The sequence below is a fragment of the Microtus pennsylvanicus genome, chromosome 7 (assembly GCF_037038515.1).
Source record: "Microtus pennsylvanicus isolate mMicPen1 chromosome 7, mMicPen1.hap1, whole genome shotgun sequence".
In the NCBI taxonomy this organism is placed as follows: Eukaryota; Metazoa; Chordata; class Mammalia; order Rodentia; family Cricetidae; genus Microtus; species Microtus pennsylvanicus.
The window spans coordinates 56,103,311-56,128,303 of NC_134585.1; the positions used below are offsets into that span (position 1 = coordinate 56,103,311).

Genomic DNA, 24,993 nt, shown 5'->3' on the forward strand with positions numbered 1-24,993 from the left:
CTGTGAGGTAGGAAGGTTTGGATTTAATTCCGAGTGGTGGAGAAGCAAGGAAGAGGCGGGGTAGGGGTTCTATTGAAGATCTGAAAGGCGTACTCTTTTTCTGTTTTTAACAAGCGGGTTCTTTCCCTTTGAACGTTTTAGATCACTTATGTGAAAGGAGATCTTTTCGAATGTTCCAGAACCGACTCTCTAGCCCACTGTATCAGTGAAGACTGTCGGATGGGTGCTGGAATAGCTGTTCTCTTCAAGAAGAAATTTGGAGGGGTGCAGGAACTGTTAAATCAACGTGAGTTCTGAGTTTCTATCGCAGCCTAGTTCGTCCTGGTGGAGCATAATTTGTTCTTCATTGTACCCTGTTTACTTGTGCATTCAAAGAGATTTCTCACTGAGTACTTTTAACTTTTTCTCACAAGAATGGCCTCTTTGGTGTGGATCTTTACCACACCAAATCAGAGTTCCTGTAAAAGTTTCCAGTCTCTCTGTCGAGTGTGTGTGTGTGTGTGTGTGTGTGTGTGTGTGAGAGAGAGAGAGAGAGAGAGAGAGAGAGAGAGAGAGAGAGAGCGTTCATAGTGTGCAGATACATGTGTGGAGGCCAGAGATGTCTTTAAGCATAGAGCTTGCCCATTTAGCTCCATTAGCTGATCATCTGGTCCCCGGCACCCTCCTATCTCTATTTTTCCAGTTTGGGGTGTACAATGTGTACCCTGACACCCAGGTTTTATGTGGGTACTAGGGACCAAACTCAGATCCCCATGTTTGTGCAGTAAACACTTTACAGATTAATTCGTCTCCCAACACTCAAAAATGTCCTTCCTAATTTTTCACTTCTCTCAAAGCTTAGCTGAAGGGCTTTTCAGGTTCTTTATGTATTGCTCGGAAGTCAAGATCTGAAGCGTGATAAACAAAAACAGAAACTGGGGGTTCAACTTGAAGGTCAGAAAAGCAAAACAGCCAGCCACTGGCTCTTATCTCTACCTCAGTTCAAAATAGCGATCCTGCCTCCAGGGATCTCAGAAAGAGACTGAGAGCTGTCTCCTCCGCTTTTATAATCCTCTAGTTCTGGGATTAAAGGCATGTATCATTACCGCCTGGTTTCTTTGGCAAACTGGTGTGGCTACTGGGATTAAAGGTGTGTGTCATTGCTGCCTGGTCTGTAAGGCTGGCCTGTGTGGCTGCTTTACTTTTCTGTTCCTCAAGCAAACTTTATTAAATACAGTGAAATGCCACTGCAAAGATCCTTTACTAAATATTCTTCTATTTGTTCCTTCTTTGAAGCAGAGGCTCACTGTGTAGCCTGGCACCTGCTGAATAACCTAAGCTGGTCTTGAATTCCAAGCAGTCCTGGCTCAGTCCTCCTAAATGCTGCTGATGTTACAGGCATGAACCACTACACCAGGTTTTCTCAGCTTATTCTTCAAAGAGTAGTTTGTACTGGAAGTGGTATCAGACAACTTTATCCCAGTTTAACATAGGGAGTTGCAGGCCAGCCAATGGAGAGTAGTTTGGAAACGGCTTCTTCCACTCCACCTCCACCACTCGACCAGTGGCTTTGAATCAGAACAGCTTTACAGTACACATTTTAGGCCCATCCCTTTTCTGAACAGCTATCTTTTCAGACTTGTAAGATAATAACCAAGGACCTTAAGAAATGTTTCTTATAGCTGGGCAGGCAGCTCTCTGTGAGTTCAAGGCCAGCCTAGTCTACAAAGCAAGTTCCAGAACAGCCAAGGTTACACAGAGAAGCCCAGGAGGTGGGGGGTATGAAGCCCAGGAGGTGGGGGGATGTTCCTCATAATGTTCAATACAGCACTGTGAAAGGTCTCTGTTGGGAAGGGGGACAGGATGCCGTCTTGTAAAGAACTTGCTGTACAAGCCTGAGGGAGTCCGCTCCATCCCTGGAACCCATGTGTTTTATTTTGTTTTGTTTTATCTTTTTAAAGTTAAGTACAGACATATCAGACATGTTTTCTCCTTCCTGGAGAGGTGGAGGTAAGTGAGTCTCTGAGGCTCACTGGCCAGTCAGTTAGCTGATTCATGGAGCTCCAGTTTCAGTGAGAGACCCTGACTCAGAGAGAGAGAGAGAGAGAGAGAGAGAGAGAGAGAAATTATTACAATATAAAATGGTATAAGTTGGGGGTAGGGGGTTCTGGAGAGATGGCTCAGTGATTAAATGTATATAATACTTTTGAATAAGACCTGAATTGGATTCTTAACCTCCACATTGAATATCTCATAATTGCCTATAACTCTGGTCCCAGGGAATCTGATGTCTCTGGCCTCCACAGGCACCTGTACTTACACACACACACACAAAGATCTTGTTGAATAAACATGTTTGACCGATTTTGAATGGTGGCACATTCTAAGACACTTTCAAGACAGTTAGCATTAGCGTTTTTCAATGGACAGGTGACAGTGCATTTGGAATTTGGATAGTTATACTCAGGTCTATTGGAATTTTTTTAGCGTTAAGTGTGGAGATGGATGTTTCGGTTTTCTTTTTTACTATTAAATAACTTTTTCTTAGAAAAGAAGTCTGGAGAAGTGGCTGTTCTGAAGAGAGATGGACGATATATATATTACTTGGTAAGATGGGGCCAAATCTTGACCTTGTATAGATGGGCAAATAGACTTCCCTGCATTGATCACGATGCTCCATCCGAGACAGTAAAGGATGCCATACAGCTTCCACTTTGACATCAGCTCAGCTCCAGAGGAGCTGGCTGCTTGGAGCACTGAGTTAGGTATATCAGGTTATGCCACAGCTCCGGCGTGAGGCTCCTGTGCTGTCTACCATAGGCCTGTGGTCTAAGAGTGGCAGACACAGGGAGACCCACTGCCCTTTCTCAGACACCTTGTCTCGAGAGAGTTCCCTGAGGAGCTCATCTTCCCTGTCCACTGCAGAACCACAGAATGTCCTGCCCTCTCCTACCTGCTGTGGGGATGTGGGATTTTTACCTTCCACACCATCTTTGGCCCCAGAAGAGGTGTGGTTTCCTTATAGCCTGTGGGGGCGATTTAGAGACAACCCACTTCAAACCTTTTCTGGTTAGCATGCAGAGTCGGGAGACACACTGACCCGAGAGTGCTGTCCTGAAAGCCAAGAATGATTTTCCGTTGGAAGAACTACCTCTCGCTGCTGCTTTTGTAGAGAAACAAAAAGCAGGGAGTGTGATTGCGTAATGAACGGACTTGGAGGGGTGCTACCCGGCAGTATGGGTACCTTGGCACAAGTGTGTCGCCTATCTGGCACAGATTCCAGTGCCTCGCATAAGCATGGCAACAGGCACAGCTTTCCTGTGTCGTGGTTTTCCTTGTCACACAGCAGAGTGTTTCTCAGCCATTGGTGGGCTCTCCTGTGGCTGCAGGACACTGTCATCCCTGCTCTGGACGAATCCAGGGATTAATCTGTTTTTAAAAAGCGCTTATTCTTTCAGGTTGAGGATGTAGCGGAATCTGGTGGCTTCCTCATTGACACTTTTTTGGGGGGTGGAGCTAATGAGAGTTTGAATCCTTCCTTTTGTGTCCAGATTACAAAGAAACGGGCCTCACACAAGCCAACTTACGAGAACCTGCAGAAGAGTTTAGAGGCTATGAAGTCCCATTGCCTGAAGAATGGAGTCACTGACCTCTCCATGCCCAGGCAAGGAAATGGAACACTGAATTGGTTGGGGAGGTTTGGTCTCAGAACTCCCTTCCTATTGGCTGTGAGGCCGTAGCACAGCTGTTTTCTAGCTGGAGTTGAACGATTCAGAGTGAGTAATGAGAGGCATTCACCTGCCTCAGCTCCTCTGTGGGGAACGTCCTTGGCGTTCAGACACAGCTGTTGAATTCCTGAGTTGTGTTAAAGCGGTGTCCTCTCCTCTTGAGGCCGTGGAATCCCAGAACGGAGACTGAGCCATCACACCTCCCCCCAGTTGACTTTGTGCCCAGAAAGCTCTCAGTGCTCTCTTGCCTTTCATGCTTGCGTGCCTGCTTGTTGTTCAGTGGGTGACAGGCAGGACCTGTCCCTACTGTCCTTTGGAGGACTCAAATGACACTGGATGTCCAGTGGCCCTTTGCTTCCTCAGGAACTGGTCCGTACTCTTCTCTCTATTACCCTAGTGGTTTTCAGTCAGTGCTGAACCAAGCTCAAGCGACTTTGGGTGTGACTACAATATCAATTCTTTTTTTCTTTTTTAAATGTGCGTTAGTGTTTTACCTACATATATGTCTGTGTGAGGATGTCAGATCACCTGGAACTGTAGTTACAGTTGTGAGCTGCCATGTGGGTGCTGGGAATTGAAGCTGGGTCCTTTGGAAGAGCAGTCAGTGCTCTTAACCACCAAGCCATCTCTCCAGCCCATCATCCCTTCTTTAGTATACTCAAGGCTTTTGTATCAGAACCTTTTTTTTTTTAAATCACTATTCTTGCAGAAGTTGAGTGTCTTGCTATCGTATGAAATTGGCAGTTTTGAGCTTCCCTTTGTCCCTAGGGCAGGTGAGGATCAGTACAGTGTCACAGACTTCACTTGGGCCACAGCCAGCATTCTGGGCATCGGTTGTTTCCTTCCTTCTGCAAAGGTCCTCCTCTCCCTTGCAGCCTCCTTAACATTCCACTGGTGTGAGTGTGTTTTAAATGTACGTACATTTTCCATCCACTGAAGTTAGTCTTCATCAGCAGTGGGTAACTGAGCTAGTGACCTTGTGCCAAAGAATGAAATAATTGGGAAGTAATAAGAAATAATTGGAAAGCAAAGAGACATGACGGCTGCCTCAGAACTGGTGAGTGGCTTCACAATAGGAACTGACTATAGATTCTTCACTGTGGCGGCCTGTACATCTGAGCCCAGAGAACTGTGCTTTGGATAGAGCCCAAAGAAAGAGGGAAGGAGGGGCAGTCTCCTAAATATGTCTACGCAACCAGTGGAGGGGTTTGTTTGTTTGGTTGATTTTCAGACTTGATCTTAAACAAAAGACCAGGAAAAGATAAGATCTTTTTTGTTTTGTTTTCAGGATTGGATGTGGTTTGGATCGTCTGCAGTGGGAAAATGTATCTGCTATAATCGAAGAGGTGTTTGAGGCCACAGACATCAAAATTACTGTGTATACACTCTGAGCAGATGGAGATTTGGGATGAGCTCATGGTCTTTGTGTCACATCTACTTGGCTGTAGGACCTCAAAATGGGCAGAGGACAGTGTGTAAGGGAATCTGTGTTACAGGCCAGATGTGGGATTCTGTATTCTAAGAAGACTGGAGGGCATTATGCCCAAACAGTGTGGAGGAGGCTGAGGCCTGTCAGCAGGCCAGGAAACCAGTTAAGCCCACCTGACCTGTTTGCTTGTCCACAACTGGATTTGTTTGGCTGGCCACTAGGTGGCAGCATTGATTCTAACTCTCTTGTTTTTAAGGAGAAATTGTGGGACACTTGGTAAACTGTTGAGATTCTTTGGTGTCTTGTGTTTGTGCACTTGATGCTAGTCTGATAATCCTAGGGAAGGATTGTGCTTGTTTTGTAGTTACTCATGTAGTTCTCCACGGTCACAAGGAGCTTATTGGGACAGGAGTGGAACAATAAACCTTTCTGTTGGAGTCACTGAAGTTTCTGCGCATGCACATCTATTTTCTGGGTTTGGGGGGCAGGCTGAACCTCTGACTTAATTTTGAAGAGCCGGGTTCACTGGGGAGAACAAGGTCAGAGGTAAGTGTGACCAGGATTGTGTCCCCCTGGGTAGGAGGCAGGGCTGGAGTGTTTGTGGGGACCATTGGCTGTCTACTGCATGGTTGACATGATCGGCCATGTCTGAATTTAGTCAGGAGGCAGGTTAAATTACTCTAAAGACTCAGTGGCAAGTGGGGTTCTAGGTTCGTGTTTCTACCCAAAGACAGTAATGTGCAACTAACTGGATCTCGGGAGCACTGCGGTAATTATTGGGCCCGCTTCTGAAACTAAGGCCAAATGGCATGTCTGCGGAGGGAGAGGAAAGCCAGTATTCTGTTATTAGAACTATTGGGGGGCTAGGACCCTCCTGCCCCGCCGTGGTCATTCTGAGAGACCGCACAGCCAGGCATATGCAGATTTTACTCTAGCGTGAATGCTGGTGCTCAGGAATGGGTCGTTTTTTCCAGTGTAAAAAAAACAACTAAGTTTTACAAAAGCCTTGTGGAAGTACCAGGGAAACGCTGGTGACGCACTCTTGGTACTTTAGACATGTGTTTTTATCACACTGCAGCCTGATAGGAGGCAGCTGTTCAGAAAGTGTTTCACTTTAATATCTGGGGATGGTTTCTGCATGTTGCTGTGGGGGGTGTTCATTACAAACGGAGACCAAAGCTTTTATTGGGACCTTGTTGAGTCTGTACACCTGTAGGGAGAAAAGTCTTGAGAGCAGGGTGCTGGGCAGGTTATCTTGTCTCACTTTGTGGCAAATCTTTACTCTCTTTCCCTCCAGTGGGTTCAGCCTGCAGACTTTCATGTTAGACTGTTCCCCACCACCTCCAGCCCCCGCAGAAACCTCTTAATGCTCAGTCAGATTGATAGCCCTAGCTTCCCTTGCTTTAGGGGGATTATAGCTTATTTTTGCAGGGCTCTTGATTGACTATTGGTCACATCCTGGGCCTTAGTAGGGGTGTGATCTAGTGCCTTGGGTCAAATTCCAGGGATTGATCACACGTGAAGCCTGAGGAGAGGAGACACAGCCTGACCATAGATGAGCACAACCTTCTTGGAAAGCCAGGTGGAGTGTGGCTGGCACCCAGGCATGAACCTTTTGGGAAATGACACTTGGTACCTATCCTATCGTGGTTTCCAGTGCTGCCCTTTGGAATCTCACAGTGTCTGAACATTAACCTGGTACTTTGGACCCTCTCTAGTGAGGAGGAAATTTTTATTGCTTGGCCATCGAGGTGTGGAGATCTCAAAATTCCAAGCCTTGTGACCCCCACCATATTATCTTCAAAGAAGCTACCATTTAGAAATAATTCCAGGGAAAAGTGTTTTCTTGATTTTACAGTAGTGCTGGGGATGGAGTGAGGGCCTTGTAGATGCTAGGCAAGTACTCTACTGGTGAACTAGATCTCCTTCCGGAAGAGATGCACATGGGGTGAGAGGACCCCATCGTGGCTGTCTTCACCCTCCACCTTGTGTGAATCAGTCTCCTGGTGCCATTGGGTGTGCCAGGCTGGCTAGCACATCTGCAGGGATCTCGTCCATTTTTTATTACCTGCTAAGCTTAAGGACTCATGCTACTGCATTCTTTGCATGGGTTCTGGGGATTTGAACCCTGGTTCTCACGCCTACAGCAAGAGCTTTATACAGTTAGCCATTGCCATTTTCCCAGTCCTCAGAAAAAAATGGAAGGTCAGGACCATAGTGAGAAGTGAGTCTTAGAGAGTTAGATCCTCATTGCCAAGACCTGGCTTTCCCTTCCTAAGTCACGGCTTGGTTCTTTGCATACAATGTCCCCATGCCCCGTCTCCACTCACTGTCCATGGGAACTTTCCATTGCCCAACTTTCTTAAAAAAACAGGCCAGAAAAAGCACACTATTTCCTTTATTAATGATACTAATTTGCCTTTTAAAAAACCAACAACAACCCAGCCCAACTCAGAACACTTCTCGCTGTCTTGCAAAGGTCTGTCCTTGAACCTGAGGATCTTTGTCTCAGGAAACACCCCTGGGGAGGCAGTGAGACCCTCCACCCCAGGTGCCTGGTGCCACTTTACAAAAGGCACAGTTGAGTGAATGACAGCCTGAGGTGTGCTTCCAGTTCACCGAGGGAGGGCCTTCTCCAGCACAACTGCTTGGTGTCAAATGTCCAGCTCCAAGTATAATTGGGAAGACAGGCATGTCCTGGATGCCGTCCATGTCACTGCTTCTCTGGGTGGCAGCGGACAGACCTTCACGGAAAACAGAGCGTGTTACTGACAGCCTGGCTGACCCCCAACAGCCTACCCTCTGAGATAACTAAGGTGTCTTTGTACCTTCCCTAAACAGACCCTGAATGCTTCCTCCAGGGCCTCCTGTGGCTCCTGGCTGAGCTCGCTGGGATTGTTTCCTTTGCTGCTTTGGTGTGGAGATCTGCCTGGATTCTGTACTCTAGTTAAATACAGGGTATAAAGATTCTGCCTTGCTTTGCTTTTCTTGACACAGGGTTCCGCTGAGTAGCTGTGGCCTAGAACTTACTCCACAGACCAGACTTGTCTCAATCAGAAAGCTGTTTACCTCGGCCTCCCTGTGCTGGTCCAGCATTTCTTAAAGCAGAAAATGAAATAAGAGATAGACATTTCTTTAGTGAATGCTTTTTAGTGGACTTTAAGAAGGGCTCTTCTTCACGGTCATTTAGGCTCAGCCACAGCTTTTTTGTTACATTTGAACTTCCCTTCAGGAACCTGGAAGACTCAGGTATGCACAGCGAAGTGCTAATGCATTCAAGAATACTGGTTGAATCTGTATACACAACGAAGGGTAATGTTCTTTTTAAAAATAAAAATTTATGTGTATGGAGGGGTGTATGCATGTTTGGAGGTTGAAGAATACTTTTTGGGAGTCAATTCTCCACAATGTGGGTCCCATGGATCAAACTCAGGACTTCAGGATTGGTGGCAAGCACCTTTACTCGGTGTAGAGCAAACCCAGAGTATTTTAAAACAAGCTGATTTAGACAGTACTTACCACTCATACTGAATTGTTTACTGAGTATCAGTTAAAATGCTCAGCATGATCCCAGATTAAAACTTTTTAATCAGCTGTGAAATTCATAATTTTAATGAAAACTAAAATCCCTAAAGACTTGATAGTTCGGTAGCTGGCAGAAGTGGCCTGTAAAAGTCTTCAGAGGGACTGGCAAGACAGTTCAGATTAGGCTCCTGCTGCCAATACCCACCCCCAGAACCCACATGGTGAAAACAGAAGACATCTCTGGCAAGTTGTCCTTTGACCTACACGTGTTTATTATGAGATGTGCCCCTCCCACACACAAATAAGTAAAAATTAAACTTTATAAAAAGTGTGATATTTTGTGGGAGTTACTGCTGCTGTTTTGGGAATAAAGTAGCATTCTCTTCAGTCTACCTATTGGTTCTGGGAACACAGGCATATAATAACAATACTTAGTTTTTATTATTGTTACTGTCGGTGGCATTGGGGTTGAATCCAGTAGGTATGCTTGGATTTCACAACCAAGCATACCCCAGCACAAATTTTTGGGCTTTGTAAGCATTCTACCACTGAACTACAGTCCCACTCCAAATTCTTGGGGTTTTTTATTGTTTGTTTTTGACTTGTTTTGAGACAAGTTCTCCTTAGTTACCTTAGGTTAGTCTGAGAATTGGTATAACCCAAGATAGCCTCTAACTCATGATCCTCCTGCCTCTGCCTCTGGAGTGCTGAGGATTATCGGCACACACCACCATATCCCTCTCTCCCATGGAGACCGCAATAAAGTTGAGCTGGTGGTCACCATTCTGGTGAGTCTTATGCTGGCTGTACAGTTACAATAGTTGGGCCTACACTAACAAAGATCTTTGGGGGATTGTTAGAGTAAGTTCTGTATTTTCAGGGGTTACTTTATAGCGTGAACCTACTTCATAACTTCCCACTGTCCTTTTGCTAAAAAGGACAGACTGAAAATGTGTGGGCTGGTGAGGAAGATGCTCAGCCTGGGGATGTCTGTGCACCCTGCCTGCCTGCCTGATAACGAATACCTGCCTATCCGTGGCTCCGGAACATCGGGATTCCAGAGCGTGGCTGTGAAGCAGCATCTTCGAGAAACATCAAACATAAATTGAATGATCTTCATGGACACGTGCTGCGTCCATGTTTTATGAATATAGAAGTCATTCCAGAGTTAAAATCGGGTAGGAGTGCAGTGAAGAGCCTTCACCATTACTAGATTTTGATCAGCAACTCTGGCCGTGGAAAGGGGCTCAGTCACAGCGGTTCCATAGAGGCAAACTAGATCAGACCAAATTCAAAAGATAGTGAAGGACCTTTTACCCTCTTTCCTGAGGATAATTGGCCTGTTTCTGTGAGAGTCTAATTTACCCTCAGCAAGAGGCCAAATTGGCCTTAATTGTGTCCTAATTATTTGCCTAAACAGCTCGTCTTTATTTCCTGTTCTCCTATCACCTCTTGACATCTGTAGGAGGCTACTTCTGAGCTGCTGTTTCAGCTACAGACATCTCTTAACCCTTTAGACGGTCCGGCATAAACTAGCTCACTACTCTCACCCGATCACATTTGACACTTCAGGAGTTCCCTGGACTGTTTTCAAGAAGAAGAAAGCCCTGGCCTTATGCACCCACTCAGTAACCACTGAGCAACTCAAAGAACAGCCCTCTGAAAGCAGGATAGCAGATCTGGCTAAAATCAAAAGATGGAGAGATGGTTCAAACTTAGGAGCTCTCGGTGCTCTTCCAGAGGACTTGGGTTTGATTCCCAGCACCACGTGGTGCTTCACAACTGCATGAAACTCCAGTTCCAGGGGATCCCATGCCCTCTTCTGCTCTCTGTGTGGACCAAACATGCACACGGTACACAAACATACATACAAACAAAACACCCACACCCATAAATTTTTTAAAAGAAACAATAAAATGTCAAAAAAAAAAGGATGACAAAAGAAAAAAAGCAACAAACTGTTCCCAAGAATGAGAACTCTGCATTACAGAACAGAGGTTGTGAACTTGGAAACAGGACCTAGAAAGGCCACAGTAAGGGTCTTGGAGTCCCAGGAACTGGAGCTAGGGGTGGTTGGAAGCCACCACGTGGACGCTAAGAGTCAAACCTGGGTCCTCTGCAAGAATGACAGTGCTCATAACCACTAAAACCATCCCTCCAGCCCTAATGTTTATGTACATTTGTGTACGTCTCTGTGAGTATGAGCAAGTGCATCCAGAGTCCAGAAGGTGGTAGGTCCCCTGGGGGAGTTACAGGCAGTTGTGAGCCACCCAGTATGGGTGCTGGAACCGCACAAGAGCACCAGTGCTCTTAGTGATGGAGCCCTATCTCCAACCCCACGATGTGGGTGTAGGTAGAGGGATTCAGAGGACAGAAAACAATGTTTGAGAATGTTTCTACAATCCATTAATCCAGAGGAGTGCACTCCCTTCAAATTATATTTCCTCCCACCTGACCTCAAGTCTTCTACCCAAGTAAATACAGAGTTGGCGCCAGGGCACCAGGAAAACTCACAGAAGGCTGAGCTTGGCTGCCTACTTCAGGATGTCTGCCAGCTTCTCCTCATAATATAGGAAGTTCTCCTGAATGTCCTCCCAGGGCTGAAAGGCCTTGGATTCACCCTCTTCCTGCTCCACAAAATTCTGCCAGACGTACTCGAAGTCCTGGGGCTTCATGATGCGCAGTTTGCAGCCTGCCTCCTTCAACTTTTTTAGAGCGGCCTGGACCTCTGGCTCCTCCCACATGAAGAGCCGGCCCACCAAGATGAGCAGGCGCAGGTTCTTGGCCTTGCTGAGTGTTTTGAGAATTCGGTCAGCACAGGCTGCACAGGGGCTGGAGGACACATACCAGGTGACATTGTACTTCAGGGCCGGGTCGAAGGCCGGTAGGATGGTGTTAAAGAAAGCCTCCTCGGCATGGGCACCTGCATGTTCATCCTCCAGGTAGCCCCGAGAGGCCTGCACTTGGCCTCCCTTGTTCTGGGCTTCAACCACATAGCAGAGGAAGGTCTTGTTCCGACCGGAACTGTATTCCACGTTCCGGAACTGAAATTTAAAGTAGTTGACAGGCAGTCGCTCCCTGTGGGTTAAGGAGAAAAGGCAGGAAAGAAGGGAATGATGAGTCCTTGTTTCTAGGGCCTAGGTCGAGCAGCTCTCCTTGCTTATGCTGATGCCATGTGGGGGGGAGCACAGTTAGGACAGTGTGCTGCTCTTCTAGGGGACGTGAGTTTGGTTCCCAGTATCCATGTTCAGGGACTCACAACCACCTGGAACTCCTGGAACTCTAGTTCCATGAACTCTGACACCCTCTTTCTGGCTTCCAAAGCCACCTGCACACTATTCAGTGACTTATACACATCTATATAAAAATACCCAGCCCTTAGAAACAACAAAGGTCTTTTTATGTCGCCCTGGCTGTCCTGGAACTATATAACTCACAGAGACCCTCCTGCCTTTGCCTCATGAGTGCTGGGATTAAAGGTGTGGACCACCATGCTTGGCTCAAAAGTTTACTGGAGGCGGGGAACACAGAGATAATCTGGATTTGAGTGTGTTTCCTGCCAGGAAGTATCCCCAGTATTTTCACTGTTGACCCAGCTTCCCTCTCTCTTTCCTCTCATTTCTTTCTCTAATGAGGTCTAGTTAGCCCAGCTGCCCCAAAACTCCAGATTATCTTGCCTCAGCCCGCCTGCCAAGTTCTGGGTGGCAGGTGTGTGCTGCCCCCACTCCATCATGTTGAGTTTTCAAGTCACACAGAGAATAGCAATTTTGTTTTTGTTTTGGGACAGGGTTTCACTGTGTAGTCTTGGCTGTCCTGGAACTTGCTCTCAAACTGAATAGAAAGAGAAAGAGAAAGTGAGCAGGCCAGCATTCAGTGCTTCCAGCTCCCCATGGGATGCCTTGTGATCAGTTACTCACTCATGCCCCCCCACCCCCACCCCCCCCCACCCCCCGCTTGGAAGGGTATCTCCTCAGACTGGGAACCCAAAAACTCCTCTTTAGTTGCATCTTGCCAGGCATTTGGTTACAGCAATAAGGACGGGCTTTGGAATAAATGGGGATCCTGAAAGTTAAACCTTGATTCCAGAGGTAGTACAAAATGTTTTTAGTTCTCGAAGAAAAGCGTGACATCCAGGGCAGACCACAGTGGTGACACCGGGCTGATGCAGCACAGCCTGAGAGGAAAAGAGCCCACTGGATGTCTTCCACCGAGGACTTGGTGCGTCCAAGATTTAAATGGAGAGTTATATCAGGTAGTAAATGGAACAGGTGTAGCTGGGCATTTTAAAGAACAGCATGGCGTTAGTAAAAAGAGAAGGGGTCAGAGCTGACGTGGTATTCTCTTAAAATTACATACATACCTTCTTTTGTATTTGTTTGTTTCTGTATGTGGAGGAAGCACATGTGCTCCATTGTGTGTGGAGGTCAGAGGACAATTTGTGAGGGAAGTTTCTCTCCTTCCACCCCATGGGTCAGAGGATTGGGGTCAGGTCATCAGGACTGACAGTAAGCACCTTTATCTGCTGAGCCATAATTTTTGTGGGTCTCAAAGATTGCTTTTAGTTTTCTTATTTGAGAGTGTTTTTCTAAAATGTAGGCCCATATAGGTTTGAAGGTCAAAGAAAATGGGAGTTTCAAAGTCAGGAGTGGGAAGAAGTGCCAGCCGGAGGGGCTACTCTCCTTGTTGTACCTGTCACTGGGGCTGCGGTGTGGCTCTGTGAGAGGCTTGCCCAGCGTGCGAGACCCCAGCACCACAGGATAAATGTGTACTCTGCACCTGCTGCAGGATGCGCCCCTGCACCACTGATTCACTAGCTGCCTCCTCTCCCCTTTCCGCAGAAAGGTTAGCAGACTCCAGACCGCAGGGGAATCCCTAATTGTCCGGCCGGGAGCATGGCTGTGTGAGGAATTGCCGAGAAAGCCTGAGCGACTGACCTCCTTGCCTCGTCACAGAATGTTTCCACCCATGTTCCCACGACTCTTGCTGTCAAGTTTCCAACATGAAGATGGATCTGTCTGAGGACCCAACCCTGGGATTCCTTCAGGGCTATATTCAGCTCTCTAAGTGTCTCTATCCCTGGCTGGAAGTATTTACTATTTACCTAATATTTCAGCAGGAGCAACCCACCTGCTGTTTTACCTTTCCTCTTTCGAACCCAGATGGAATATTCCTGATTGCATAGTTTCCCTCTCCCACAAACCACCCTCCAGCTCTACCTCTTCCTCGGGGGTCTCCTCATTTCCTGAGAATCCTGTTTCTGAGAACACAGAGCTGATGCTTTGGTACTGGGACTTTTGTTAGACTCCTTTTCTCCCTAACCGGAGTCGCCCTCTACGATGGATCCTGGGAAGCGGGGTTTGGAAGTATTTATGACTACTTGGTAAGCTTTTAGCAGTAGCTGCCCCATGTGGTCCTTCAGTTTGTTTGTTTGTTTGTTTCTTGAGCCCCTCTTCCACACATACACCCCATGCCCAAAGCGTTTTTTTCCAATTTGACCAGTGTAGCCTCACTAAAAGCAAGAATTTGGCTCAGCCAACAGTAGAAAGCTGACTGAATGGATGAGAACTGACTTCTTCTTGAGGCCCCTCCCTCATAAACTCTGACATTTGTCCCCTCTCCCCCCCCCCCCAGCATGAAGAGAGGACCTAGAAACCCTAAACCCATGGGAGTGGAAGAAAGGTCACCTCACTATAAATACCCTTTCTAGTCCAGTCCTGCCAGCAGTCCCGGAGCCCACCCCACCCCTCTCCCTCGAAGTCCGGTAGCCCACCCCGCCCCTCTCCCTCGCAGTCCCAGAGTCCACCCGCCCCTCTCCCTCGAAGTCCGGTAGCCCACCCCGCCCCTCTCCCTCGCAGTCCCAGAGTCCACCCGCCCCTCTCCCTCGCAGCCCCAGAGTCCACCCACCCCTCTCCCTTTCAGTCCCGGAGCCCACCCCGCCCCTCTCCCTCTCCCTCTCAATTCCAGAGCCCACCCCGCCCCTCCCCCTCTCCCTCTCAATCCCAGAGCCCATCCCGTCCTTCTGGTCTAGCTGCTTAAGGAAGACCCGCTGCCTGTGCTTTTCTTTGGCTTGCCTAGAGCCTGGGCTTGCTTGGCTCCTCTGGCACCTCCGTGGGCTTCTTGGTCAGAAGGAGCACAAAGGTCAAAATGAGGGAGTTTTTGTTTGTTTGTTTGTTTTTGGTATCCTATGGACTGCCTCAACCAGGAAAGAGCTGACGAAGCCTGAAATTACTGTAGAGGTCTGGATGACACGACTCAGGCAACTGTGGACAGGCAGGACAAGCCAACACTGTTTAGCCCCAGAGGGGAAGGAAGGAAGCAGGGACATCTAATTTCTCAGTTGTAAACCTTTTCCCTATTAACACGATATGGCTAAATATTACTCTCAACCTCAGGAGATTTCACTCTTAAAGAAGGAGTGAACACTGTCTCTCTGTGTGCATTTGTGCATATGTGCCCATGTGTGAATGTGTGTTGGAGGGCCACCATGGTGGGAGGGCTTGTTTCTCTACATTTAGTCACTCATTCAGTGACCCAGGAGTGATTCCGGGTCCCTTTAAAAGGCACCACTCACACTGGGCATTGCAAGGAGCCAATAGAGAAAACACTGAATCCCTATATATATTGAATGAAGGAGAACAAATGTGAGCATATGTAGTGCGTACTTTTTTTCTAAGGTGTATGCTTTAAACATCTGTTTTTCCTAAGTACAAATATACAACTAACGGGGGCAGCATTGGAGTCCCTAGAAGCTGGTCAGAGAAGAAATATTTGCTACAAAGTAATCCATGGACTTCCACTAAAACAAAATATTTGCTACAAAGTAACCCATGGACTTCCACTTCGGATGGAATGCTGACTTGTTTTGGTTTCCCCTGCGCAGACTGCCTGTCTGTAACTCCGATGAGCCATAGAGTTGTTGCTTTCAATAGCACCTTTCTCAGACTGCTTTCAATGTTGGTGCCAAGAGTGAGCGCTAGAAATCAGGAGCTCCCCCAGCTTGCCTTAAGTGACACCTCCAGCAGCTATGTCATCATTATCACAGATCACCCTCTTGTTCTGTCCCTCTCGCGCGCTCTCTCTCTCTCTCTCTCTCTCTCTCTCTCTCTCTCTCTCTCTCTCTCTCTGTGTGTGTGTGTGTGTGTGTCTCTAATATACCCACCCTGAGACAGCCTTTTGCTCCTCCCACCCCCAATAAATCTCTTGCATAAGATCTGTTGTGTGATCTTTGTGGCACACCTTGGCCTGGAGATCCACCAAGATAGCCTGCCTCATAAATCCTAATAGTGAGCCTAGTCCTAGTCAGGAGGAAGAGTGTAGAGCAAAACAGATTTACAGGACTAAGTTCTGCCTAAGGCAAACAGGAAGCCAGTGCTTTCTCCACAGGACATCCTCTTTCCTTACAGCTTTGACCTCCCTGAAGGCCAGGGTGGTGGCTGGTGGGCCATTTTCTGTTTTTAACAGTCCACTCCCCAGCGTGTTCCAGAGACCAGTGACGTTATGAACAGTGTTGAGGGGGCTGGTGCCTTTAACCCGAGCACTTGGAGACAGAGATCGGCAGAGCTCTGTGGATTTGAAACCAGCCTGGTCCACATACTTGGTTTCAGGATAGCCAGAGCTGTATAGTGAGACCCTGCTTCCAAAAACCTAACGCTCAGTGGCGAAAGTGCTTGTTGTGCAAGAGTCAGGACCGGACTTTGAATCAAAACCTAAGTGAAGAGCCAGATGTGATTGTACCTTGTCTGTACGACCTGGCATTCCTGTGCTAACGAGGAAGGCAGGGACAAAAGACTCCCTGGCAGCCATGGGCCAGCTAGCTGGACAGACACAGTGCAAAACAAGAGACCCTGCCTCAAACAAGGTGAAGGTGGGGATCGACCCTCAAGGGAGTTCTCCTATGACTGCCACATATACACCACGATATGCATGCTCCCAAACTCCCACAAATGTGTACACACAAATGTACTTGCATATATATACACACAATGGTGTTACACACACACACACACACACACGGTGTTGAAGGTTCACTTTACAGACATACAGGTAAGTAAAATATTCATGCATACACATAAAGTAAAAAAGTAATCTAGAAGAATGAGGAAGACATGGTTAAGAGAAACTCATTCTGCCATTTGTCTTCAGTCCACCATAACCCCTACAGAAACATACATGATGCCAAACTCAGAAGGGTGGTGTTAGGTAGGGCCAGGACCACTCCCGGCAGAGATGGAAAGATGGGTGTCATGTTGCCCTAGAGCACCCCAGTGCTCGCTGCAAGGGTAAGCCTGGAAAATTCTATCCATGGTAAGAACGGCAAGGCTCTTTATAGTCTGATCTTCTCTGCATTAGAAACTTTCCCTCCAGCTGGCTTCCTGTTACAGTGGCTGGCAGAAAGCCTAACACGAGGAAGTGCTCACTCATTAGTCTATTCATTTATCCTACAAATATTTATTGAGTACCAATTGAGAGCTAAGATAAAGCCGTGAAAGAGAGGCCTTCCTTCTCTCATGCAGGGGAGCTGTTCCAATGGAAGCCAGCAGAAAGTGCACAGTTCACAGGTGGCAAACACCGGGAAAGTCTTCTTTGTCACTTGCTTTGGGTAGTGCTATGCTTTAAGGTCATGAGGTTCGTGCCCTGTGATTCTGACCACCCTTGAGCAAAGTTCCCATCCCTCTGACGTTTATTTTCTGTATGCAAATAATGGAGCGATCCAACCTCTCGGATTTTGAACAGTAGTAGACACTTAATAATTTACAGCTGATATTGACGGATAGTGCCTTCTCTAAGCCTCAAGTTATACCTTTCAAAGAGTAATCCTTAGCTTAGCCAAACCACAGAAAGAGAAACTTCTGGAACTGAGACAAATAGACCCAGCTCTCTGAGAGAAAGAGATTAAAAAATACCCAAGTTGTAATATGTGCTGGTTTTTTCTTTTTACATAATAATCATCTTTGTATATATGTATGTATGTATGTATGTGTATATGTATGTGGGGGGTGTTGCACATGATGTGTGGTGTGGACACTAGTCTGTGCATGTCATGCCGCCTGTTTGGAGTCCAGAGACAATTTTGTGGCATCAGTTCTCTCCCTCCACCTTTACGTGGGTTCTGGGAATGAGCTCGGGTTGCCAGGCTTGCATGTGAAGCTCCTTTACCTGCTGAGCATTTCGCAAGCCCAACATTTGTTGATTTCTCTCATGTAACCCCGCACTATGGAGATCCCAAAATCTATGTGGAGATCACTGGATACAGGACAGAAAAGAGATGGGCCGAATCTACTCCCCAGAAGGGAGGGTCTGGCTTCGGCACCCACTGTGGTTTTAGACCCTTTTCCAGAATCTTTTACCATCTTTCTTGGTTCTTCTGCTCAGGTCTGCTTTCTGTCTGTCTATCTGAAGCACCCCATGTAAACAGAACCACCACAAATCACTCTCCTCACTTCTCTGCAAACCCTCTTTATTTCAGATTGTGCTTCCCAGAATATCCCCTGCTCTTCTGCTAGCTTCAGTCCAAATCTAAGGAACATTCTAGACCCATTCCCCGTGGAGTCTAGACTAGGGAAAGAGCGGCTTCATGGACCTTCGGACAGGGAAGGAAAGGCCAGCCATATTTCCTGACCCTGTGAAGGCAAGGCCACACCCCTGGGCTATTTTATGTATCTGTTTATCTAGAGAGGCCTAGGCAACAGATCAGCGCAGCTGTTGCCTGTGTCCAGGGAACACTCAGAGCTCCACCTCCATCCAGAAGTGATCACAGGGGCCCCAGAACCGAGTCCCTCTGTGGCCCTTTCTCCAAGCCTTGAGTCATGGAAAGCCTATAACTCATTGCCATGGAGACCTGTGGACAAGATACTTGGCTAAGAGTCCAGAGGCTGGATACTTCCTGGTTCTTTGATCTTAGATATATTGTTCAGTCTCCCTGAGTCTCCGTTTCTCTCTCTCTCTCTCTCTCTCTCTCTCTCTCTCTCTCTCTCTCTCTCGCTTTCTCTCTCTCTCTGTGTGTGTGTCTGTCTGTCTGTCTGTCTTTCTGTCTCTGCATTATACTGAGAGTGAATAAACACATTCTCTTGACTGTGTGTTGTGAAGCCTTAGAAAAATGTCATTTACTTCAGAGACCCTTCAGGCTCCACTGCCCTGGGACCCAGTGCATGTTCAAGTCAGCAATCTAATTTTGATGTTGACTCACCTCTCCCCGGTACCTGGGAGATCAAAAGCTGCATAGAGGGGAAAGTATGTGTGTAACCCAGGCCAACGTGGCCCAGCATGCTCAGGTGTCAGTAAAAGGACCCTCGGCCATAGGCAAGCCCCTGGAATTGAGGACCCTGCTGCCCTAGGCTTTCCCTGTGTCTATATTAGTCTGTGCCCAGCTGTTCCCTTAATCCTGGGATGAGAGCAGGATTATCTGGGTGAGCAAGAGTGAATGGAAGCTCAGTGGCTCCTCACGTCTCAGGAACCCAGCTCCACTTCCCCCTGGGCTCTCTCAGAAGGCAGAATATATCTGAGCAGGAAGGCACATTAAGAATCAAGTCGAGTAAGCTTCCTCATGTTAGAAATAGGAAAGCGGAGGCCAGGCCTAGGGCATTTCTTTTTACATAATTACTCATCAAGCATAAAGCAGCAAGTTTCAACTATACCTGGGACAGCTTCTCCCCATGAGAATATCCTTGCCTTTCCCCGTGAGACTCAGCGTGCCTCCAGCCAGCCTTTGCACGTTGCTGGAGACTGTCGTGACAAGAACCACAGCCGGGCCAGGGAGGAAGCCTGCCACCAGTCCCTTCTCTCTCTGACTTGAGTTTAGCAGCGTCTTCCCTTCTCGGAATAGAGAGGGATGGGAAAGGCTACTATTGTTTATTTCTGGTGATGGTACAATCTGGACAAGAGGGGACTTGAACATGACTCTCTCCCTCAGGCACCTGTGGACTGTTTCATCTGGGCACAGTTGCCCCAGGCTGTACTGCACTTGTGGGAAGCTTCCTCTGTGGATAAGCTCCTAATATCTGCAGTCTGAGAGGTGACTGGTTCCTCTATGGATAAGGTCCTAATGTCTGCAGTCTGAGAGGTGACTGTCTTGCTGGGACCATCTTTGATGTACCATTCTCAACAAGCTCCTTGGGAGTGGGCTAGATGCACAGGGCAGGCGATGCCCGATACCTGCAGGCAAGCCCAGAGGCCCCGGGGCTCTGCCTTCCTCTCCACAGCACCCACACCACCACCATTCCTCTTGAAGTCTCTCAAGAAGGCACCGTTCTTTGTTTGCACACATCAGAAACTGCCATGAAGAAACCGCATAGACTTTTGCTCTGTGGGTCCCTTCCTCGGGGGCACTCCCCTCCCACCTCCCACTGATTACAGAGTTCAGAGTGTCACCTCATGAAGTCAAGGGTTCCTGGACCTGGTGGTGTGCGCCTTTAATCCCAACACCGAAGAGGAAGGGGCAAGAGTAGCTCTGTGAGTTCAAGGCCAGCCTGGTCTATGTAGTAAGATCCAGGTCAGTCAGAGTTAGGTGGTGAAACCCTGTCCCCCACCCCCCAAAAGTAGGAAAGTTCCGGAGGCATTTGCTGCCCTGAAGACCCCTGCTAGGCTGCTGCGCAGCTGGTGTCTGACCTTGGCCCTGCTATTCTTGCCCTAAGCTTCCATAGCCTGCTCAGACTCCATGCTCTCCCAGGCAGGAGACCTCAGCCCCCGCACAAGGCTCACCCTGTGACGATCTCGAAGGGTGGCAGGTCAATGAGCTCCTTCAGCTTCTCAGGGTCTTCTAGGTTCTCCAAATCGTCTCCATTCTGGGAGGCGGGCGCTGCGGCCTCAGCGGCCTCTTCTTTCTGAGCCATGGGGGAAGTGTGGCTGAGAAGTAGAAGGGTTGCAAAGCCAACTGGGGCCTGGCGGCAGAGTCCCAAGCAGCTGTCAGCAGCTAAACCTGGCGGAGGATGACAGCAAGAGGACCAGCCTGGTGCTCTGGCCCTCAGCGGCAGGCTTTATAACCAGGGCCCCCACCCCTCATCTGGAGCTGACTCCCTCATCTTTTTTTTTTTTTTAACTGAATGACTGGCGGGTGACAGGGGTGGGGGAATGGAAAGTCTGGCCCTGTTTCTTCCCCTATTTATCAGTAGGCAGACAGGAAACTGGCAGGTGGGGAGGGCTGGGCCAACTCTTCCCCACCTCTCTCCTCTCACCCTGTGTTCTCAAGTGGCTACTACCCAGACTCAGCTGAGCATTTGAGGAGAAGCCCTCATAGTGTCTTAAACATCATGAAGCCTGTGATGGTGGTTGTAGCTACCCCAGGCATTCCTGTTCGGGACCAGCGTCAGGACAGGAGGGTCTTGGAGGGCACGAGATAGAAAGCAATGGTTTGAAATGAGAATGTTTGTTGCTGCTTCGTGCTGCGTGTGCTCTTTGTGAGTTCAGGTTGTGGTAGCAACTGACTTTTAAAGGTGTGTGTGTGTGTGTGTGTGTGTGTGTGGTCTGTGGGAGCATATGCTCACCTATGTGTATGATGACCAGAAGAGGAAACCAGCAGGAATCTTCCTTTATCGCTCCTTCTTTGAGGCGGGATACCTCCCCAAACCCGTGCTTCACATTGTCTGACTTGTACTAGAAGCCAGTAAGCCCCAGCCATCCTCAAATCTCTGTCCTAATCCAAGCTGGTTGACAGGTGTCTCAAGACCACCCAGCTTTTTCTGCAGATGCTGGGATCCAAACTCTGGTTTGCGCGATTGAGGATCAAATTCAACCACCGTTCCAGCTGCCGAGGACCACTGATCCTATAGCCGTAGGGGTGCTCAGTTTACTGAGATCCAAAGTTTCTAAATGGGCCTGGTAGTGAGTTGAGCCATTTACCTGTAAACGTGTATTTAAGGTTCTTCATAGCTCCGGCAGGCAACATGTGCTCTTGCCTCACTAAACGTGGGGACACTGAGACTCACAAAAGAGTTAGGGTACTTGCTTGAGGTCAAGTGGAGTTGGTAGGATTAAAATCCCATTTAGTCCAAAGGGAAAATGCTCAGCCTTCCTCCCCTTCATCAACCCTGTGCTCATCTGACAAATGTGAGAGTGCGTGTTCTCTGCCAGGAACTGTGCTAGGCACGGAGGTGCAGAACAGCCCAAAGAACAGAGCAAAGCAGAGCCCTGCTCTCTTGGTGCTCACAGCGGCCAGCTGCCAAATGAGCTAAGTAAAATAGGTGATATATTTTTGGTAAGTGCTAGGAGAAAAAATGACAAAGAGTAAGATTAAATTTTTAAAAGGTGTTTACATTTTTTAAATTATTTGTTTGCTTATTTTTATAGACAGAACCTCCTATGTAGCCATGGCTATCCTAGAACTCTCTCTGTAGACCAGGCTGGCCTCAGATTTACAGAGATCCACCTGGCTCTGCCTTATAAGTGCTTGGATTAAAGGTATGCACTACTATGCCTGGCCTTTATTATTATTTATTTTATTTGATTTTTTTTTTAAGACAAGGTTTCTCTGTGTAACCACTCTCGCTGTCCTGGAACTTGCTCTGTAGACCAGGATGGCCTCAAACTCACAGAGATCCTCCTGCCTTTGCCTTCTAAGTTCTGGGATTCAATGCACATACCACCATGCCCAGCTTGGCCCTTATTTTTTATTTTTAATTGTGTGCTTGTGTGTATGTCTCTCTGTGTGTATATGTGCATGTGAGTGCAGGTGCCTGCAGAGGCCAGAAGAGGGCATCAGATGCACTGGAGGTGTACTTGCAGGAAGTTATGAGCTACCAGTATGGGTACTGGGAACTGAACTCAGGTCCTCTGCAAGAGCAATATATGCTCTTAACCACTGAGCAATCTTTCTAGCCCCAAGATTAGATTTTGATAGGGAAGGACTTTGGAAAGAAACAGGGAGCACTGTGAAGGAGACAAAGGAAGCATTCATATGCGTATCTAAAGGGAAAGTGTTCCCAGCAGAGGTAGAGGGGGTGGGGGAGGAGCTAAGGAAAGGTGTATGCAAGGGAATTTTCAAGGGTAGGTACAAAGTCTCTGAGATTTCTTGCTATGTTTGAGGAAATAGCAAGGACACTTGAGTGGTTGGAGAGTTTTAGGAGGGAAGCCAGAGGGAGAGCAGGTATGGAGGAGCCGCTGTCACTAAGCTGATGAACCACATATCCCACTTCGGTTTTTGCAGGACCAGTGTAGTGGCACACACCTGTGATCCCAACATTTCGGAGAAGGAGGCAGAAAAACTAGGAGTTCAAGGTCAACACTGACTATGTACTGAGTATGAGGCCAGCCTGGGCTTTTAAGAGACCTTCTACAAGCTATAATATATCATATATACTATACTGTACTATGCTATGCTATGCTATATACTATACTATACGATACGATACTGAGGGACCTATTAGGAGGCCAATCAAACCAGACAGAGAAGGACTTGAGCTAAAATGACATTGGAGGACAGCTGGGCAGTGTATAGCTCATGTGTTGAGTGTTTAGCAGGTCCCCCAAGTCTCTATATTTGGTGTGGTACAAATGCTCTAGAATTCTCAAGAAAACGAAAAAGTGGCCAAGACCACCTGCTGGTTGAAATGAGGATCCTAAAATATTGGTTGGAGGTAGGGAGGCTGGGTACCTAACTTGGTAGAGTGCTTGCTTAGCATGCTAAAGCCCTGAGTTCGTTCCTAGCACCAAATAAACCAGGCATGAATCCAGCACTGAGGAGGTATAGGCAGGAGAACTGGAAGCTCAAGATCATCTTTGGCTAGGTAGCAAGACTTAAGCCAGCCTTACCTACATGAGATCGTCTTAAAAAAAAAAAGGTATTCTATGGAAGTGGTCTGGGGGTTAGACTAGAGAAGAGGAGTCAGGATGGGTGGGGTATGGAACTCCCTTTTCCAGAGAGTTCTGAGCTATATAGTGTGCCATTCGTGCGGGTTCTGAGCATTTATAGTACCCAGGATGGCCCTGTTGCCTCTTTGCTACACATGTTATCTCCGGCTTTCTAGTCAGATGACAAATTACATGTTTGTCTTACTTATTAAATTGATTACTGATAGTATTTGTATCCAGAGATCAAAACAAAATTTCTCAGGAGACTCAAAAACAGGGCGGAGGGAAGTGCCCAGTTCACAACGCAGTGCCAGTAACAGCTGATAAATAGCCGAGAGCGTGTGCTATGTCATCAGCACACAGCATTTAGATGCAAAGCATTTGCTCCATTCTTCGATTTAATCAGCATTTAGTGAGGGCTCCTCTGTGCCAGGTGCCATAGTGCATATCAAGAATGTAGAGATGAATATGTAGGGCTTGAGTCTACACATCTGGGACATTAATCAGGTACTCAAGTTTGCTTCATCTCAGGTAGTCTCATATGCGAATTATTGGGCTCACTTGGCAAGTTATGGGAGGGACTGAGTGCTTGGAAGGGAAATTGATTTGTGTAAGATCAACATGGGCTTGTGTTAAGGGCTTCTGATTAGGTCCAGTCTCATTTCCAGGGCTATGTCTGGGCACCTTTTCCTCAACATCTCTAAAGGGGAAGACAGCTCAGTGGTTAAAGTGATTGCCAGAGGCCTGAGGACCAGAGTGTGTGTCCTCATGACACACAGCAATGCCAGGTGTGCATCTTGGCTCGCCTGTAGTTTCAGCCTCAGAAGACAGAGATGGGATTCCCTAGAACCATACCAAGGTTAGCCACATCTTCAGTTCTGTGTTTGATTGAGAGGCCTGCCTCCATGGAAGAGCAATGGAGGCTGAACTCCTGATCCCAGCTCTAGCTTCCACAGCATGCACATGAGTATACACGTCCACACATATTTTAAAAAACCTCATAAACACGTACATACATACTATAAACACACACAAGACATGGGAAAAAATAAAGCATTGTAAACATGAGTCCCTTACCCTCTTTTCAGCTAAGGCGATGTGGAAGAGATGAACCCCCAGCCCAGGAGGACAACCCTAGCTGTTCACTGGTCCTCAGGGAAGGACTTTGTCCCGAAGGACTTGTTCTTACATCTTGGTTCTCCATGTGTAACCTTGGATAAGGAAGGGAATGAATCCCATCCACGGTTTCATTTTAGCCTGAGCCATGGAGGGCTCTCACATCTCTGGGCCTCGGTTTCCCTCTCAAGTTACTGAGCTGTTGCTCTAAGGAATGGAGGTGATGGTGTAGGGTAGGTGAGCAAAGCCCACGGGGTGCTGGTGATGAGCTCTGGCAACATTTGCCTGACCCTCCCCTTGGCTCTGAGCGACTCTGGGGAAAAGTGAAGAGGTGGCCTAGGCTGGCCCTTGCTTCTATGGTTCCTTTAGATAATTTTCCCTTAGATTTCTTCAGGGGAGTGTCCTGGGGCTTCCCCCAGACTGGTTTGCTTATCC

General features: G+C 47.6%; 2 protein-coding genes across 22 annotated transcripts in view; one reads left to right on the forward strand and one right to left on the reverse strand.

Moving 5' to 3' along the window:
• Positions 1-5,582, forward strand: part of Oard1 (O-acyl-ADP-ribose deacylase 1) — a 7,979-nt gene extending 2,397 nt beyond the window's left edge. For 13 of the 21 annotated variants that reach the window (XM_075980946.1, XM_075980930.1, XM_075980932.1 and 10 more), the window contains 4 exons: positions 142-286; positions 2,528-2,586; positions 3,531-3,643; positions 4,996-5,582. In XM_075980946.1, coding sequence (XP_075837061.1) covers positions 220-286; positions 2,528-2,586; positions 3,531-3,643; positions 4,996-5,098 — 342 coding nt within the window. In that variant the 5' untranslated portion in view covers positions 142-219 and the 3' untranslated portion in view covers positions 5,099-5,582. The remainder of the gene's footprint in view (positions 1-141; positions 287-2,527; positions 2,587-3,530; positions 3,644-4,995) is intronic. The other 8 variants (XM_075980943.1, XM_075980942.1, XM_075980935.1 and 5 more) reach the window with 2 other exon arrangements.
• A 1,936-nt stretch (positions 5,583-7,518) lies between these two features.
• Apobec2 (apolipoprotein B mRNA editing enzyme catalytic subunit 2) lies at positions 7,519-20,618 on the reverse strand. The gene is made up of 3 exons (XM_075980948.1): positions 20,359-20,618; positions 11,176-11,739; positions 7,519-7,880 (listed from the first exon to the last, which is right to left on the reverse strand). Exons 1-2 carry the CDS (start codon positions 20,487-20,489, stop codon positions 11,196-11,198), a joined length of 675 nt encoding a protein of 224 aa, XP_075837063.1. The 5' UTR covers positions 20,490-20,618; the 3' UTR covers positions 7,519-7,880; positions 11,176-11,195.
• Between the last annotated feature and the right edge of the window lie 4,375 nt (positions 20,619-24,993).

Bases quoted from the DNA above. Each gene is read 5' to 3' on its own strand.
- Apobec2 (XM_075980948.1), bottom strand. From the start codon at position 20,489: ATGGCTCAGAAAGAAGAGGCCGCTGAGGCCGCAGCGCCCGCCTCCCAG. The intron at 11,740-20,358 runs GTGAGCCTTGTG...CTTAACCCACAG, and splicing joins CCCTTCGAGATCGTCACAGG to GGAGCGACTGCCTGTCAACT.